The 19,686-nt window shown below is 42.8% G+C and overlaps 1 protein-coding gene across 1 annotated transcript in view; it reads left to right on the plus strand.

Moving 5' to 3' along the window:
• The first annotated feature begins 3,559 nt into the window (after positions 1-3,559).
• SLC2A12 (solute carrier family 2 member 12) overlaps positions 3,560-19,686 on the plus strand; it is a 29,758-nt gene continuing 13,631 nt past the window's right edge. Inside the window, exons 1-2 of the mRNA XM_030490646.1 lie at positions 3,560-3,849; positions 11,593-12,915. Coding sequence (XP_030346506.1) covers positions 3,717-3,849; positions 11,593-12,915 — 1,456 coding nt within the window. The 5' untranslated portion in view covers positions 3,560-3,716. The remainder of the gene's footprint in view (positions 3,850-11,592; positions 12,916-19,686) is intronic.

The raw sequence follows: 19,686 nt of genomic DNA on the forward strand, positions 1-19,686 counted from the left end.
TTATCTTGCTGATGGCTGTCACACTAGAGTTTTGCTTGTTTGCTCGCCTGTTTATTTCTGCTGGGAAACCGAGGGGGTACAGGGTTGTGAGACCACGACCCTGTGGCCGCCAGCAAGGGTTTCACAGTCGCTGCATTTCATGAGATCCCTTTACAATTGCCTTGGCTGCAGAACCAGCACAGGGTGTTTGCTTTCCCTCCCTCTGTTTGCTTTCATTGGCTGGAACCGGCTTTTTTCCAGTTCCTTCTCTTTCTGGGATACCAGTTAACACCAGTTAACACCAATAACATCAATGCCTCAGCTTTTCAGCTGAAAACAGGTTCTCACACCTGCTGAGCTGTGGCTTTTCACTATCAGCTGGCTACTGATAACACCGCAAAACATCCCTCATACCAATGCCATGCCAAGCAGCAGACCTCAGGATAAGACATTTCACGTTTCCACTTACTGGGAACATTTTTCCCTGAGACCTTATCACCGTGATACAGTGTTTTTGGCACGGGGTGTAACTTCGGGAGCAGGTTGAAGGCCAGGAAGCTCCCCAGCTCCTCTGCAGCACCCACAGCTCAGCATGGCAAGGGTGCACTGCCCTCTGGGCAGGCCAAACACAAGTCCGCAGAGTAACAATGTCTTCCTTCATTTTTCATCTTGCCATTATGGTTTGTGCTGTGTACTGGCTGCTTTACCATACGTGAAAGCTAGGTATGTCCTGAGGTTACCACAGGGGGCAAAGTTAAGACATTGCTGGCATAGACACCATGAAATAAAGGCAGAATTAGGGAGGGAAAATGGGTTATTTGGCCTTTATTTTCAGGAGAAGATTAGTCTGATGGATTTCTGAGTAAACAAGTAGGTAAATCGGTCTAGGCGCTGGCTTCTGAGGGTAATGTAGGTAGCACTGAACTCCAGTTTTAAACACAGTTAAAAGAAATACCTCTGTCTAAAGTATCTTTTTATTTCTATTAAAAAAGAATGAAATTCATTGTATTAACTTAGAATTCATTACTTCAAATCTGTTCATCGGAAGATTTGGGAAATTGATGAAAAGCAGCCTTTTCTTTTTATTACTTACTCCTGGGGATACTATGCTTCTTTTTGAAGGAAGATACATTTCCCAATAAGCTTTAAGTCCTCCCAAAGAACATAGCTGCCAGCAGCTATACATAATCAGTATATTTATCTGGAGGACTACATGTAGTTTAGGGGTTTTTTTAACAGAAAGGGATGCAGTTGCATTACATCTCTTACTTCCATCAAAATCATTAATATGCTCTAGCTGATGAGTCTGATTCAGCTCACATGTGAAGGATGCTCTACAAGTGTGATGGGACTGGAGACACCTGCCCAGGCTGTCTTTGTAGAGATTTTCAGAATTGCTTTTGGGTGGAACTGGGGGAATGAGGGGACAAAGAAAGGCTGCAGAAGTTCCTCACAAATGCAAGAAGGGCTGATGGATACTTCCAGTCTCACCAATGTTGTACTGCAAGCTTGCCTCGATAACTTCACGCAACAGTCCCTATTTCAGCGAAGCACCCTCCTGTCAGTGGGATGGTAAAAGCTGATGGTAAAATTAAGTAGTCAGTTCTTACATGTCTGATTACCTACGCATGGGACAGATTTTCTATGAGGAACCTTCTATAAGTCTACATGTGCAAACTTAACAGCTGAGAATATCTGCATAACCCCGGTGCAAAGAGAGCATAGAATGGGGAATTCTCTCATCAGTTCAGGCTGTTTAGGATGCCTCACCACCCCCGGGCATTCCCGCTTACAAACATCCTCCCCTTTTCTGCCAGACCTCGCTAGGAGCCCAGACAGCCTCTCATGAATTCTCCATGAAGCTGAACATGCCACTGAACTGCAGACTGAGCTGAGCGCTTTTTGGCTCCTCAGCAGGCAGTGGGGTCACTGGCTCTGGGTCAGACCTCCCCAAGCAGGAGGAGTGAACCTCAGTGCCACACGGGCTTTGCTCCCCAGCAAGCTGCTGTGGCATCTCAGCAGTTCTCTGGCTTCTCCAGGGGCATTACATAGAAAGACATTCGTGAGGTGTAGCTGTGGAGTTAGCCCAGTTTCAGACAGCAGGAACTCGTGCAGAGCTGTGGGTTATATGAGGTGTGCACTGTTAGAGGAGGTCAGTTACACACCGCATTATAACAGAGGAATCTTATCACAGCTGAGTTTAATCTTTGGAAAGATTTCAGCTCCTTCCCCAGCCTAAACAGCCTCTCTTTTTCCCCCCCCCCCCCCCCCCCCCAAAATATCTGAATAATGTCTTTAAAAGTTTACATAGTTTTTTGCACATACCCCACGAGGATGTGACAAAAAATTGTTAACAGCCCTGACAGCATCCTGACAGGTGGACATTTTACATGGAAAATATGTTAAATACGAGAACAGAGCTAGGCTGATTCATTTAACTCCACACTGAAGGCACTGCCAAAACCAAACTCCCCGCTGTAACTGGTGCCCCCGTGGCATCCCTGGTGCTCTAGCTTCTGAAGCTGACAGTGAGGCAGCTGTCAGACAGGGCACATACAGTGTCTTTGTCAAATCTTCTTGTTAAGCAAACACTGAAAAAGGGTGTATCATGCCTATTCTACTTAAGAAAAACATGTTTAGGAATTGTCCTTCCTGGAAAGTTTGCAAAAGCTACCAACTTACCATCTCTGCCATCCCTCCCATGCTATCTGCAGGCATTAGTGTATTGAAACAAAAACAACCAAGACAAAACAGCAAGCAGTGAAAGAGAAGAAAAGCACAAACAAGAAGCCTTCAGCACTGCCAAATTATACAACAGCGATTCCCACCAGGGATAGGTTGGACAACTGGCCTCAATGAGGCTAGCGGGTCTGCTGAGAGCACTTGGGGGGCCCACACCAGGACCAGGACCAGGACCAGGACCAGGACCAGGATGGGGCAGGCAGCCCCTGTAGGCAGCTCTCCCGCACCCACTATAGATTTTGCTGTGGTGCAGCCTCTGCCCACTGCTTCCACGAAAGCTAGCAGGGGTGGAGTGGCTCCTAGCAGCTCTCAGAATCAAGCCTTTAACTCAATATAACTGAGACAGTCTCAGTTATTCCACAAATAATCTTCGCGGAGGAGAGGGTGGCTTTCCTTTCATTTGCTTGTAAAATAGCATGTGCACCTATGCTGTGAACGCCGTCGCAGACTGCAGAGGGCTGCCATGGCTTTTCTTCCCTCTCTGCTATTTCTCACCACAACTTGCTCACAGTTTACAAGAACTAAGCAATGCTGCTGCTCAGTGCCCTAACTTTAGCTGACACAGCAAAAACTTCAAAACCTCCCCTTAGTGTGCCTTCTCTGTTAGAAACCTGTGTGCATGAAACCACAGAGAGGAGGAAAAGAGAGAGAGAGAGAGAGACCCTTTAAGCTAATGGCTAAGGAATGTGCATCGAGTTGTGTGTGGACGTCTGATGCCTCCAACTATTTGTTAAAAGGCAAAAGCAATACTTCCGACAAACGGCCCTCCCCTCGCCTGCAATAGGCTCCCAAGAATAGCAACAGCCTGTGTCACTGCAAAGGGCAAAGCCGTCTGAAATAGCAACAAAGTTGTTCACAAACCACTTTGTGGTTTGGTTTCAGCCAGCTTCAGTAACTTGTTGCCATGAGGAAAACAACCTGCGCTTTCTCCTCCATCCAGGGAAGGACCGCTGCCCTGTGAAGTGCTCCTGCCCCAAGGTGCAGAGGGGGTGGCAATGGTACCCGGGCAGAGCACGGAGGACCTCAGCCAGCAGAGCCAGATGATGAGAGCAGTGGAGGATGAGGAGAGCAGCCGGGGCAGCCACCGCAGCAGCCACCGTCCCCTCCATGAGCTCCCGGCTGCAGCAGGTAAAGTGGCCGGAGCTGAGCGCCAGCTCTTAGTTTGGCAGCAGCAGCAGCAGCGTGCCCGCGGAGCTAATGCTTGGGGCTGTGGAAAGCAGCACCACGAAGCCAAGGGACATCCCGGGGCACAGGACTCTGGATTTCTAACAGAGAGAGGGGAAAATGCGAGTAAGGAAGAGAAATGCCAGCTTGAAATTTGAATGAAGCTTTATGCCATACTTTTCCCAAAAGGCCTCCATCCTACTGCCTGTGCATGTGTTGTCTGTTGTGTAAAGCCCTTCCCTTTACATAGATCAGCCACCTGAAAAATCGGAAAACCCTCTGGCATCCAAGATAACAGCGGTGCTCTGGTCCTTTCATGCTCGGGAGCAATCCAGCCGTTTTCATGGAAGCGGAGGGAGGCCAGGCAAGCACTGCACCTGCTCACACAGGGGGAAAGTGCAGGGTCGGGGCACAGGGACTCCCTCTTATCTTTTCTCCCCCGCCATTTCAGGAAGAAACTGGGTTTCTGTGCTCACACCCCAAAAAATCAAGAGCAGAATTTCTTCTTCTTTTGAGTACTGAAGCTGAATTTCGTAGCTCTTCGCTTTTGCTGTCCTGCCCAGCCAGTTTGTCTAAGTTACAGCATGGTTTTGCACCTGGAGTCACTTCCACTGATGGTAAGATCAAAGGCAAAACCCACAGACATGATATTTCTCACCCACAAGACAGCTGTACCCAAACAGGAAAGTACAGTTGTAAGCCAGAAATTACTATGTCCCAAGAAGGTTTTGTTCACTTAAAAATGAATGAACTATCTAACCCACGAATACCACAGGCAGAAATGCTTTGTTGGAGTGTAATAGTGATCAGTCCAGCAATATCTGCTGATACCCGGATGCAGAGGTCAATCAAGAACAGAAGGCCATTCGGTGTGCAGACATATTTAACATTACCTGAGGGTATGGGAGAGCAAAGCAGGTGGGTACAGAGTAGTGTTATCAAAGGGAAGCACAGCCGTTGCAATAAATAGACAGCAAAGTTACTGCAGAACAAGGGCTGTGGCTAGAAGAGTACATGCAAATTACACACTTGGCCTTGCCCTCAGAAATTAAAGCAGGGATCTGAGGATTTTATAATTACCTAGCTAGGAATTAAAAGAACTTGTTGATTCTTACTGGAAAATAACAAAACAAAACCCAAATCCCGTTCAATGTAATGAAGGGCCAGGCTGCCTGTTGACATAATGAAAATAAATGGCAGAGTACAAAGAGAGATGGAGAGATGGCGAGGGTGGGTCTGTTCAGGATCTGCATTCCATCTTTCCATCAGTGCCAGGGGATCTTTTTTCATGAAATTCAAATATTACACAATACTTCCATTGGGCTTATGCTGTACAAAGTATAAATGCTTCCCACCACCACAGCAATTTAGATGTATGAAAATGTGCAATACATTACCTTCCTTCTGCCTCCTTTTTTAGTTGAGTTTACAAAATATTTGTTTTGGTTTTGCCTTTCGCACTTGGGTGGGAGGAGTCACATTGGTCAGATAGTCATGGATCCCACAAGGCCCTAACTCTATTTTTGGGTAAATTTAATATATTCTGAGATTTTCCAGCTCTGCTTGCAACATAACTTTGTCCCAAAACTACCATTTGTTTCATCCTGTAGGGTCTTGTTGGGTAACTAACTGGTTCAGATCCTATGCCAGAATTCTAGATGGGCAGTTAGATCAGATGTATCCCAGCTAAAAGAAGAAATGCACCTACTTAGTAGCTATTGGATCTAAAGACACCTCAGGCATTAGAATAGATCAACAGGGAACGAGATGAGGCAGAGAAAGTGACTGTTACAGTGACAGTGTAGCAAAGATCATGATGGCATGTAAATGGGATAATCATCTTTTACAAGAAGCAAAACCATAATTCAATCATGCTTCAATTCCCAACACATGCCATTAAGTATTTATCCTACAAAGCTATGTGATCTACATGCTATACACTTTAGCAAAATGCTCCTCTAAAGACAACTTGTGGAATTGTAAACACTATTTCCCTTTAAGGGCAAACTTTTTGTATGTCAGACAGCATTTACATGGAGAAGAAATATATTGTTAAAGACAGCTTAAAATCTTCAGATAGAGATGCTGCAGTTTTAAGATTTATCATGGATAAAAGTAGGTACCTTGTTCTATTGAAGAAGGGAGATTCCATGCTGTGGATTCATATCTATGCAATGTACTCAACTCGCTGTGACTTTCTAACCTGTGCTTATTAACCAAGGGTTGGCAGAGCTTGATTTCACCTTCCAAATGCCTAAATAGATCAAAGTATCCCCAAGGATTTAAAGAATGTATATTTGACCTTCCAGGAAAATACATTCCTTCCCTCCCAAATTGAGACATTTCTCACCTCAGATTAAATCAAAATCAACAGAAAAAACCACCATGTTGGAAGGGACTGTCAAATCCCCTCTTATCAAAACAGATGTATTTGCACAGGTCACGTAGAAAAGTAATCTCTCCTCTCAACACCCCACTCCATCCCACTAGTTTTCTGCACACACACTGCATGTTCTCTTGGGAGAAAGGGAAGAAAAAGCACATAAATGAAATCTCAGTGTCTGGCTTAATGTGGAGTGTGGTACTGTCAAGGTGAGCTGCAAAGGGCTCCCAGGCACTTTTCCCATAGCTCTCCTACACATGAAGTGGGAGAAGAGCAGTGCTTCCCAGCCCAGCCTGCTTGCAGATCTTCCCTGGCACATATTTATGGCCATAAAATATAGGCACAGGCCAAATATTTTGCCCTTGGAAAGACTCTGTTTTTTCCAAATTAACTTCCCAAAAGTAGTACGGGAAGTACTCACACACTCACTACTTGACCCTGTCCAGTCTCATCAGCAGTACACTGTGCTATACTACAACTGTGCTTGGTCTCCTATTCAGGAACCAAGTATGAACACTTCCAGCAATGTTCTTAAAGATAAGTTTGTTTGCCAAGTAATGCTGCTTTTGACCTGAGTAACAGTTGTGAGAAACCATTTTGTTTACATGGGGAAATTCAAGAATAGGCTTTCCAATCACTCGTCACATACTACCCACACATTCATTAGCTGTGGTGCTTTTTGCAGGCAGAAAGAAATTTCTCTGGAAGCTATCATTAAAATATTTTATTCCCCTGGGATGCACAGTGCCATGTATTTTTCAGGCATCTCATAAAAATAAGAGGAACATACACTTTAAGAACTTTCTTTTGAAAAAAAAAAAAAAGGGAAAAAAAAAAGAATGCCTAAGAACTGCCAGCAATATAATTAAAAGTGACACTTAAAAGGATTGTGAGCGCAACTACTGCAACATGCTTTATCTGGAAATGTTAAAGCAAAACATATACTGAAGTCAGAGAGAATTTTGTCCAGAGGAAGACTGTGAAGGCAAACCAAGCAGAGATTTCAGGGTTTAACTCAGCAGACTGCTCTGAGCAGGCAAGTCTTAGGCATACCAATTACAACTAAACCTCATAGTGATATAAGGATGTTTCTCAGCAGAACAGAGCCAGTGAGGGACAGGAGACGCTGAGTTAACTGCTGAGTTTGCTGCTGCTAATGCAGAAAGACATGTCTCCCTTTGCAACAGATCAGAATCTGCTTTTCATTTAAGGGTCTGCTTTAGTTACAGCCCTCTGCTATTTCTACATAGTTGTAGGCATCTGCCACTGAACACATGAACAAGGATGCCAGTTGATCCAGTAAAAACAAACCAAAGAAACATTAAGACATTAGTCAAGCTGTCGTACTTGGAGGAGCAAGAAATATATGGGCTCGAGTGCTTCCCTAGCAACTTCCTAAGTGTCCAAGCTCCATACCTAGCTTGTACATCCTCCCGGATTAAAAATAAATAATCACCTTGGTTGCTCTAAGGACCACAGGCTGAGGAAAGCACAGTCTAGATTATAAAGAACAGTGCTAGTGGTGGACTCCATCAAGGTGTTTGATTTGGCACTCTCATTTTGAATCAAAAACGGGAAACATACAAAACTGGCAGTTGCACATTTGAAGAATTAAAAGCTGTGCAGGACACAGACCTCAAAGTATCAGTAGGAGACACTGCCCATGCTGCTATGTTTCTGCTGGTGAGCCTTAAACTCAGTTTTTGCCCCTCTGTTGCCTAACTTTTTTTTCTCAGTTGCTTGGAAGAAAATAGTAATATATTACTTGTGGGTGATTAATAAATGGGATATGCCACTGACTACATGCAATTCGGATGGTTTGGCCTGCTGACTGCAAGTGAATGTACTGTCTGGGGTTCCTCTCTGCTAACTTTAGGCTTCTGCATTTGAGCAAGGCACACAGATTCCTTTTATAGGCAATGGAGAGAAATAGGCATCTGACCTACTTCAGATATCTAGACATGCCTATTTTTCATGAGTGGTTACAGAAGAAATGTAGAGATGCTGTAGATCTCTCACAGTTAGGTAAATTGAAACCATACTAGGTGTTTTAATACAGATAAATGTAAAATGATTTGCATTCCTAGGATGCAAGAAGGCAGGTCATGTTTAAAGGAAAGGCAGTGCCTTGGGAAGAACCTGTCAGAAAAGAATATGGTGTCCTGTAGGATAACCAGCAGAATATGAGCTCCTGTACGTGGCTGTGACAGTCCTTGGATGAGTAGAGGGGGAAATGCCCACCAAAGGCAGGAAAATTATGTCAAATTCCTATCTGGCACTGTGCAACCACTGCAGGAGCACTTGGTTCAGCTCACAATTTATTGAAGAAATTGATAATCTGGATAGAATTCAGAGAACAAGGCTTTGAATACTTACAGGACTGGTAAACTTGTAAAGCCTCACAGGCTAAGTAGCTTATCAATGAGAGGTCTCTGGGATGACTAGACGACAGGCTATAATTTTGTGCTTGGTGAACACATCTAAGCATAGGCAAACGGAGAATGTTATATGATGGCTGGAAGATCAAGTTGCAGAAATTAAGTCCAGAAATAATTTACAGATAATTTACAGTGAAAGAAATTAACCATTGGGACAAATACTGACTTAAAATAATTTTCTTTCAACCACTAGCAATTTTTAAATCGAAGTTGAATATCTTAAATGGCCCAGTTCAAATAAAATGTCATTTAAATGAGTCTGAAGGGTTATGTTGTGCTGTTCATGAGTGTCAGACTGGATGAATACAATGGTCTTTTTTGGCTTTTAATATATAAATCAAGGCAAAATCTGAGGTTAAATCTACATGGCTCAATGATGTAAAATACAGAGATATCCAAGAAAACACAAATGTCAGCACTGAGCAGTAGTTTGAGCAGAGCAGTGTGATCGAATTAACAGAGTAGCTTCTGGTACCCAAGCTCATTAATTCAGCACAACTCTGTCATTACCAGCCCTGATTTCTAGCCAGGATTCATTGAAGGCTATATTTTCCAGATCTGCTAACATATAGCAAGCAGGCAAGTCAAAAGTATAAAGGGGAGGGAGAAATTAGATTTTGCGATGATAAAACATATATTGCATGCATGCAATGGAAGATGAAGCACATGAAGCACAAAACAGCTTAACTGGAGTCAGTAGTACTTCCACTGAAGTGCTGTTCAGTGTATGAAGGAAGTACAGCAAGTACAGCAGGATCTTCCCCTAACCTAACCCATTTACTAATCTCTGCTGAAAGTAAGTGCAATGACCTTGGATACTGCAGATATGAAGGAAGAAAAAGCTGTAGACATAATACAGACATGGACAACAACAATATATATAAAAAAAGATTGTTCCACCACTGGAGTGTTTTGCAAGTTTGTTCCTGAAATTTTCTTCAAGCTGTCCTACCTCCATTGCAATAAATCTACCATCCACTCCCACCTTATGAAAGACTTCTCAAAATACTTCCATTTTCCCCATGCTCTTACAACGACCCATCTTAACAAAACCATGTGGGTTTTTACTGTGTCCTGTCTATCTCTGGTTTGTCACCCACCCAAGCTCAGAGGCAGAGTGGGCTGAGTGGAGCTTACTGCACTCCATAGCTCCCTGCAGTTGCCACTTGGCTTCTGCCTGCCTCAAAGGGCAGGAAGGGAGAGCCAGGTAGAGAGCTAATAGGTGATACTTCTCTTAATGGACTTAATGGCCTTACTAGTATGCCCTGACCCTGGAGGCACGGCTTATATTCACACAGTTATGCTCTGATACCCTCCAAAATGACTCAGCCTCCAGTGGAGTGGCTGTAGGGTGTGATGGTGGGCTCACACTTTGAGCCAAACTGCCTCCTGGAATTGTTAGAAGAGTGAGAGTTGGCTTGGGGCACAAACATGCCAGGGACCATGACAGCAATTTAGTAAGATATGTGGCCACATGCCAGGGTCTGGGCCTGGGCTTTGGCACTGTTTATTTTGGTAGTGCACGCGTACTGCTAGGGCTGCCTTTCTCCTCTCTTTTCATGATTTGCTTTAGAAATGTAATACCCTCTGTCAAATGGGACTAATCCTTGCCAATGTGCTCAAAAGTTATTGGCAAGGAACTCCAGGCAGTCAGTGCGATCAAAGAGCCTTAATGTCTTAGAAAAATAAGCTAAAAATAAACAAAGTATATGTATCATTTTCAATTAGACCATACACGACTTTCCAGCTTGTTGCAGGAGAATTAACTGAAATACTGACTCAGTTATGCTGCAAAAGCTACCTCTCCTCAGACACGTCCTATCTGCTCAACTAACCAGAAAATCAGAAGTCAATTTACTCTTTTCCTACTTGTGTGGCAGCCAACATCATGATGAGAGGAAAGTCATGCTGAGAGAAAGAATAAGACCCACAATAAAAAAACGATGTATTCCTCAAGGTTTAGGGTGTAAAAGGCCTCACACTTACTAGAACACGATCAGTCAAATCTATCTTGTAACAATAAACAATGAATCATAGTTGTATAAAATTAGTTTGTTTTAAAGTGGACATTCAAAGGCATATAATCTCAATTTGGTTTATGTTTTCACCATCTGTTTTTTATTCCTGATATTGTGGCCATCATAAACTATGCAAAATGTTTGATCCTGATATTCTGAAGAATCTGAGACTAGTGTTGAACAACGCCCAGAAAGTTCCTGAATTTGTACCTCAAAGATTGGTTTCCCTAGAATATCCCAGATATCTGAATCAGCCTGGTGCTCAATGGATAATTTTCCACTTGGCAAAGTAAAAACACTGGTATCAGCAGCCTTCATGGCATCCTCAGGTGAATCAAAAGAATTGGTAAGTGGTAGGAAAAGCATAACTTGTTAGTTATTCAAGTGAAGGTTGAAGCAATTTGACTTGGAAATGATTGTTTTCCTTACCCATGGTACACTAGTTAGGTGGACAAGACTTTCTCAATTCAGTACAGGAAAAACACTGAGAACTTCTCAAGGCAAAAACTGTTTTCTTAAGAAAAAGTTGTACTGTCAGTGTTGCTTTTTGCAATATTATTCTGAGACAGAAGTTTTAATTATTTAGGGCCAGGTCAAAATCTTATTAACTTCTGATCAGGAAGACAAGAAACCCAAAACCATTAAAATTAAAGAGGGTTTTATATGAATTAAATTTTTTAATTTTTTTTTCCAAAATATTGTTTTATGTCACCACTGCTGCTGGATTTATATGCACCTAACTGCTTCACCTAAAGTTATTAAAAGATTTTTTGGACTGGTATAGCAGTCCAGATATAAATATTACTAGTTGTCAGAACGTTGCAGAAGTCACGCTTTCGATTTGTCATGGTTTTTTCTCCAATTTCAGGCTGTGGAACATTTACTTTTCTATCTTCTGCCGTTGCTGCTGTGAGTGGACTTCTGATGGGTTATGAGATGGGCGTTATCTCTGGAGCTCTTCTTCAAATGAGCAGCATATTAGCACTCTCTTGCAAAGAACAGGAAATCATTGTGAGTTCCCTGCTTTTTGGGGCCTTGTTTGCATCCCTTACTGGTGGATTCCTGATAGACCGATTTGGAAGGAGACTTGCTATTATTATTGCATCTTCTTTACTTGTGTTGGGGAGCCTGATTATACTGCCCTATGAATCATATGGGCTACTTATTGTGGGACGGATTGCCATAGGTGTTTCCATATCATTATCATCAATTGCAACGTGTGTGTATATTGCTGAGATCGCCCCAAAGCATAGAAGAGGCCTCCTCGTATCATTAAATGAACTCATGATTGTGATGGGCATTCTCTTTGCCTATATTTCAAATTATGCATTTGCCAGTGTATCTCACGGCTGGAAGTATATGTTTGGCCTTGTGATTCCATTAGGTGCTTTGCAGGCTATTGCCATGTATTTCCTTCCTCCAAGTCCTCGGTTTCTTGTAATGAAAAACAATGAAGAAGCTGCGAGAAAAGTACTGGAGAGGCTACGGGAAACATCGGATGCTACTAAAGAACTTACTGTGATCAAGTCTTCCCTGAAAGATGAAGATCAGTATAGTTTCTTGGACCTGTTTCGTTCGAAAAACAACATGAGGGCTCGAATGTTGGTAGGACTCACCCTAGTCTTTTTTGTGCAAACAACTGGGCAGCCCAACATTTTATTTTATGCATCAACTGTTTTGAAGTCAGTTGGATTCCAGAGCAATGAAGCTGCCAGCTTGGCTTCTACTGGAGTTGGAGTAGTTAAAGTGGTCAGCACAGTCCCAGCCATAGTTTTTGTGGATCAAGTTGGAAGTAAAACTTTTCTGTGTATTGGCTCTTCTGTTATGGCTGTATCTTTGGTCACAATGGGCTTAGTGAACCGTAACATACATGTGAATTTCACCAGCATTTGCAGAAGCCAGTCTCCAGAGGATTTATTTCGCCAGAGACCAGGAAACCCCACTGGTGTCACCAATGGGAGTCTCAAGGACCTCTTTTCCAGTGTGGGTTTGCCGGAAAGACTGCTATTTGATGCGCAGAGAAGCCCAGATGTTGCCAAGGCAGAAGAACTGAACAGGACTACCCTTGCAGGAGGCAAAAGCACAACAGGGTCTCACATGGAAAGTGGGGAAGTTCCCATTGTCCTGAAATGGCTCTCGCTGGTCAGCCTCCTTGTTTATGTTGCTGCATTTTCCATAGGTCTTGGACCAAGTAAGTGTTTCATTTTTCTAACTCTTTGTAATGATTTACTTACAGGTGGGTTAAGTGCTGGGATTACATGCTTGCCTTGGCATCAGGCAATTCCCAAGTTAAGTAAAGCAACGTTTCCTGCTAATATGCACTGGTTTTGTCAGAGATGGTCCTGGCGGGCCTGGGGTGTACTTTTCAGGAAGACATCCTGCCCAGTAAGGCCAATGGCCTAATCTCCCTTCAATTCAATGAAGTTATTCAATTCAATGAAGTAATTCAACTCAAAAACTGCTCTGAGCTTTGTATAGCACAATTATGGGGCCCCTGGATATCTTTCCTTTTCCTAGTCTATTGTGTCCTTACATTAGGAAGGTTAAGATGCAGGCATTTGCTGCGGCTAACTCATAAACCCAACATATATATGGTATGACACCAACATATATATGGTATGACACCATCATATCCATGAAATGACAGCACGCCTGAGTCCTGCTGAGGATCTGGCCCCTTGACTATATAATAGTCTCCAAATATAGAAAAGACATTCGAGGTATCATGGTTCATGAGCAAATTGTAGTATTATCGCCACTACTGGTGCTGAACAGCACAAGTGGAAGAACACAAAGGCACATCACTGTATAACCGAGGTACTGCTGTGGCTGCCACCACATTTGCACAGTTCCCACTCTCTCCAGACAACATGACTGCCATTCCCAAAGACTAGCAATTAAATCTCTCCATTTTGTTTTGTTCTGTTTTGTTCCAATAGCACTAGCATATTATTGATCTTTGAAGGGGTTGATTTTTTAAGCCACGCTGCAAAACCCCCATGCTTGGAGTTCATTATTCATTAACAGCCTTTGTACTTTTGTGCCCTGGCTCAAACTTGCCTTGCAAACACAGTGTACTCCTGCTGTACTATTATGATAAAAAGCTTGACACAAGAATACAACCTAACAATTGCACTAACAGCAACTCCCCTGCAGTATTTATTTATTTTAAACATTACTCACTGAGTGAGCAGCTTGAGATAAGCATTCATTGCCAGGGCAGCGAGCTTGACTGTGTTATTGAAGAATTATTCCCTCCCTTGCAGATCATCCTGGGGGTGGATTCTACTTTCAATGACATAGGTTCAAAACCAGGGGTGCAGCCCTGAAAAGAAAATGTTACTTGAGCTTTTACTTGTGTATTTCAAACACAGATTTAATGACCCTCAAGGCAGGGGCACACATTTAGGCTTGGTCTCCTGTTGAAAGCTGCTTTCCTGTTGACCTGGCTGTGAATGGGTTCCCAGTCATTTGAGTTGGCCTAATGTGAAGTTAAGGATAACGACTACTTCCTTGAGGGGTACAGAGACTGACGTATGTTTGCCAGGATAATCCGAGAAGTCTTTGAGGACAGTGCTTTTTTTCTGATCTCTTTTCTAACCATGAGCACGAATGCTCTCAAACAGCAAATATGAAAGAACAGGCACAGGCTCAGCTCCGCCAGGTTGAAATCATGTATGATAAAGCCACAGTGAGGCAATTTAAGCAGACAAATGCATTTGCATAGAAAGGAAGGCCTGGTGCAGGAGAGATACAGGTATTTCAAGAAAGGTATTTTCAAGACATTTCCATGCCTTTAAAAGTTAATAAATATTGACAATGTTTAGAAAACGCAGGAGTCAGAGAATCAAGAGATTATTTGAATCTGCAGAGGATCTATTGTGGTGAAATAAGCTGGGTTGGGATGCAAGGTTATGATTCGTGTCTCATACGCAGCCTTCAACATCCGCTTCTTGGAGCTGAAATCCTTGAATGTATGTTAAAAACCTAGCTCAGTGTGCCTTTCTTAGTGTCAAGAAAAAAAGCCTGAGCACCTCTGCTTATATAAACAGTTTTAACATGTTTATGCTCTTAATCTCTAAATCTGGTCTGTGGTCTGGACCAAACCGTTAGACATTGTCTACTCTGCAGAGGGAGGGAGGCATCGAGGCTGCACTCGCTGGCTGCTGTTGCCAGGCAATGCCTGGACACCAGGGGACAGAAGCACTGTAACCCCCTCACAACTGTATTTTCAACAGGAAAATCTCACACTCCGTGTGATGTCTGCCCATCCTGCTGGCTGAGACAAGGCACTGCTGGGGATGTGTCTGCTTGTAACTCACAGATTAAATCAGCCTCTTTTGGACAAAGAGCAAAGACAATCTTGATCTCTTCCCTCCACTCCATAGGGCTACTTCTGGAAAAAAATCACCCACTTTATTTTGAGCCCGTGCTAAATCTTATTCTGTGGGGATAATGAAAGCTTATGTATTGCTGCTAGGAAAATGGTGCGCTCTTGGTACAAATGGTACACTCTCCATGCAACTTCAGATCATGCAACCTGAGTTCTATCATCTTTTATTTAATGATGATCCTTCCCCCACCACCCTTCGTTTTTGGGGATTCTGGTGAAAGAGCTGGTTACAGTCCAGACCTGCATAGCAGACATTTATGAATGTTGCATTTTTCCATTACTTCTCTTTTGTCTCCAAATTAAGTAATGTAGATGGATTTTTTTAATGAACTAAACATATGCTAACTATATTTATTGCTATTTATCATAGCATCCAGGCAGCACTCAATTGAGTGCTCATCACTCTTCATTTTGAGTGATGAGCACTCAAAAATAGACAGTAAGAGATGAAAGCCATTTTTGCATCATAAAAGAATTCACAGACTAGCAAGCATCTGCTTAGTCACTTTTTTGATTCTGGGGTGCTCTGCATTTATATCATCAGCCCTTAGGCAAGATAGAACGAGTATTTCTGCTGCTCTGTTCCAGATTAATTATGTTTGGTAAACTGAGATTCAACTGTTTGTTCACACTCAATTTCACACAATTATGAGGACGTTTTGTAGGTGCAACAGATCAGTGTTGCATCACGTCGCAGAACAGCACATGCTGTCTCTCCAGGGGTGTTTGTAGAGGCATTTCAAGGCAGTTATTAGCGAAGGAGACTTATTTGACACCCATCTTTGCCTTGAGTTACTTTTGTTTGTATATCCATATGAGGATCAACCGTTCTCACCAGAGAAAGATGCCTGCAGAGCCAAAGAGAAACCTCTCTCTGGCTGCCATGTGAAGGGTGAAGAGTGCTAGAGGGGCTCTAAAAGTTCAGTGTGATCCTGGAAATTAATTTAGCACAAAGAACACTCAGAGAAATTCCAGTCAGGGCCATAACCATGCATGACCACTTACTAAATGACACAAAGTTAACTGAAATAGTTGTGGAGCATCTTATTTGCCAGATGCTTTTTGCAAACCACTTGAGGGGAAAAAAATAGTTGTCCTTTCTTATAAAGAGGGTTCACCTCCTTCACTCATTACTGTTGTGTGGTACAACATATTGAGATGCAGGAACCAGGAAAGACAAACTCCTTATCAGGATTATTTTCCAAAATAAGGCTGTAAATGTGGGACTTTGGGGGGCGGATAGAGCATGTGCGAGAGAGTTCTCATGGTTAATACCTGTAGGGCAGCTCTAGCCTTTCTGAAACCTGAGTGGGTCCAGCCCAGAGCCCTGCTGCTTTCCTCACAAACCTGACAAATAAAATTCATATTCAGGTGTCAGATGGCACCTGTTACCAAAGATCTGCTTCTCTGCCCTGATCATCTCCTTTGGCACCATTTAGGATCACACACTAAATAGGGACAACTTCCCTCCATGTGTTCCTATATATCCCCTGAGTAAGGAGGTCTCGCTGGGTGATCTCACCAGTAAGTAGCCAAAAGAGAGACAGTAGAGCCATACACGTTAGCAAAGGGATACGGTGTGGTTTGGAGGCAATCCTCTTCATTGAATAAAAATCAGAGGAGCTCCAATAGTCCTAGGCTGAGAAGCAAGTAACGAAAACTCAGTCTGGACACAACAGAACATCTGTTGCATCTGTTTTCCCAGTCTGAATTTGTTCTAGTAAATAAAAAGCAAGCGAGCAAAATAGGAGTTGGGCAATACCTCTTTACACTTATTGTAGGAGTGCAGTTCAAGGGGATCCATGAACATCACAGGGTTTTTTTGCTGTGGAGTGGAGAACACATTGAGAGGGGGATGTCAAATGTGTGCATTTGGACTGCAAGTATGGCACTGGTACCTTGCACAAAAGATCTCTTCCTCCTCTGTCAGTCCTCTAAAGACGTTTCTGTATAACTGCAAAGGCAGTTAGGCAGTTGGTCAATAAACTTTGGGATAATCTGCTAGTGCAAATTACATCAGCTCTGCTGACATCATGGCATTTCGTGGGAAGGGAGTGGCTTCTAAGTTACCTGTTGCTAAAGACTTTTTTATCTCTGCTTTCCATTCAGCTTTAACCCAGATACTTGGGTCCCAGGTTTGAACTCCCATACGATCCTAGTGCAGGGAAGGGTGACAGGCCACCAAGCTGCCCTTGGGTTACTAGTTTCACACTGATGAAATTCCTCTCACATGGGGGATCTGGGATTGCGGCTTCATGCCCCCCAGCCTAGGCTGCTCCAAGAAGGGGCAGTGACTATGATCTATAGCAAGCCCTGCTGTGATGCACCATCTTGCTGCTGTGGGAACTCTCTGTAGGCCTCAATGGCCCTGTGAGGAACAAAACCTGTGCGCAGAAGCCAGTGAACGCACTAACCCTAGTGGAAAATCTTAGGAGCATATTTTTACTGATGAAAGACTAGTTTGGGATAAGAGACATCCGTTTCTAGTTTAAACCTGGGCAGATTTGCCATATTGAGTGTATTGGCTTGAATGGATGCTTAAAACTGAGCTAATTTATTCCTAAAATGGAACAGATGTTTCAACATGTTTGGAAATTTAGCTGATGTAGGAGCCAGATTCCTCAGATAATTGACAAAGGAAAATATTCTCCCTACCTAAGGGAGGGTTTTCAGACCCCTGTTCTCTGACCTCTGCTTTGGCGCAGCCCTCTTTTCCTCACTTGCTATTGAGGGAGTTTAGGGTGACCAGGAACCTAAACTAGACTGTGTGATAGCATTCCATATATAACATGCTTTAACTTTTGATCAGCCCTGAAGTAGTTAGGCATTTGGACTAGGTGATCATTGTATGTCCTTTCCAATTTAACTATTCCTACTCCTGTTCTTGTTCTGTTCTGTTCTGCTCTGCTCTGTTCTGTTTTGTTCTGTTCTGCTCTGTTCTGCTCTGTTCTGTTCTGCTCTGCTCCATTCCATCCTGCTCTGCTCTGTTCTGTTCTATTCTATTCTATTCACCCCCCGCCCTTGTTTTCTTTACGTCTGATTGTGAGTTGTTGAAGCATTAAATGCGGCTTGAAACCCATGCCGGGGACATTGGGAAAGATGGAAGAAGGATCAGGAAAGAAGGATCAAGGAAGATGGAAAAAAGCTCAAGGGTTCACAAGAAAAGTGAAATCCATGGGGGCGAGGAAGGAAGTAAGTCCCTCTTTCAATCCATCACTGTCCTTATGACATTTTATAGTGCCTGTGGCAATGTTTCTTTATGTGTTTTATTGGGTTAAGCAAGCCAAAACCCAGGGCTGGAACATTCCCCTAAAGCCCAGAGAATTTCACTGGAGATATTTAGCTCCCTTGATTTTGCTGCTGTGATTCTTCAATTAACTGTCTACCTGAGTTAAAGCATGAGTCATTAGCACAGTTAAATGCAGAACTTTTTATGTTTCTTTCACCTCAGTCACTAAATGCAGAAGAGCTGGTTTCACACATGATAGTGAACAGCCCAGAGGCTCGATCACAGTGGTCATATCTCTTACCGCCCTTATGATCCATATTGCATAGGACTGCTTTTTCTCTGCTCCAAAATGCTCTTGCTCTTGGCCACCAAATGCTCTGCCAGAAACTGGAAAATCTTGTGGGAAAGCAAACTGTCACTGTGGAAATTCTGCCTGCTCCCCCATGTATTTAGTTGTTTGTTCCTGTGTTTTGGAACATTGTAAGCTCTATGACCTTGCACTAGCTTGGAAAACACAGGTGAAAAATAGGGGTGTCTAGAATTGATATCAGTATCTTTGACATTAGAGCAGCATTGTAGGCTTTTACAAAGTGGTTATTGTATTAATTTATAGTGTGCATGAATTTGCTGTTAACAGGCATTCATGCTCAATATTGCCTTGCATGACACTTGTTTGCAATGTTTTATTTTTGAGCTTCTACATTTTGTAGAGCAGCTGCAGCCTGGCCTTAAATTTCACAGAAATGAGCAGCATCAATTTTATGTTGTTTTGTGGTTTGCGCTGAGAAAAGGAGATAGTAGTGGGGATTAAATCAAGTGCTCAAAAATAAGCAAGTGCTTAAATCCTTTGTTGGATCCGAACCAGAATAATAAACCTTGGAAATGTTCATGTTTCGCTAAGGATCAGCACACAAAGTCCTATTTTAGTTAATTAAAGAATTATCTTAGACTCTTTATTTTAATCCAAGATTCCTTAGCACTGTTCTTTTGTACTGAATCATCTTTTAATGCATGCATCTATGTGGTTTGAATATGACACTCCTAGTATTTATCTAGTTCATTGTTCCTGTGCTATTCAAATGGTGCCTTGTGTGGCCTTTATTTCACTCTGTGTCTGTACTACCAAGCTGCAGTAGAAAGACAAGGCATGCCAAAATGAAAAATAAAGCAAGGACTCTGAATTGCCCACTGCTCCCTATTTTCTCGCCCCAGACAAGGTTTATCTGAAGCCCCTTGTTAACACATCAGCTAACCCAGGAATTGGTTTGCCTTTTTACAGGCTGATTAGTAGTAGTGAAATACAAAGTAATTTAAGATATTTTTGGATAGTTGGATGCTGA

Source organism: Strigops habroptila, chromosome 6, assembly GCF_004027225.2.
Source record: "Strigops habroptila isolate Jane chromosome 6, bStrHab1.2.pri, whole genome shotgun sequence".
Classification (NCBI taxonomy): domain Eukaryota; kingdom Metazoa; phylum Chordata; class Aves; order Psittaciformes; family Psittacidae; genus Strigops; species Strigops habroptila.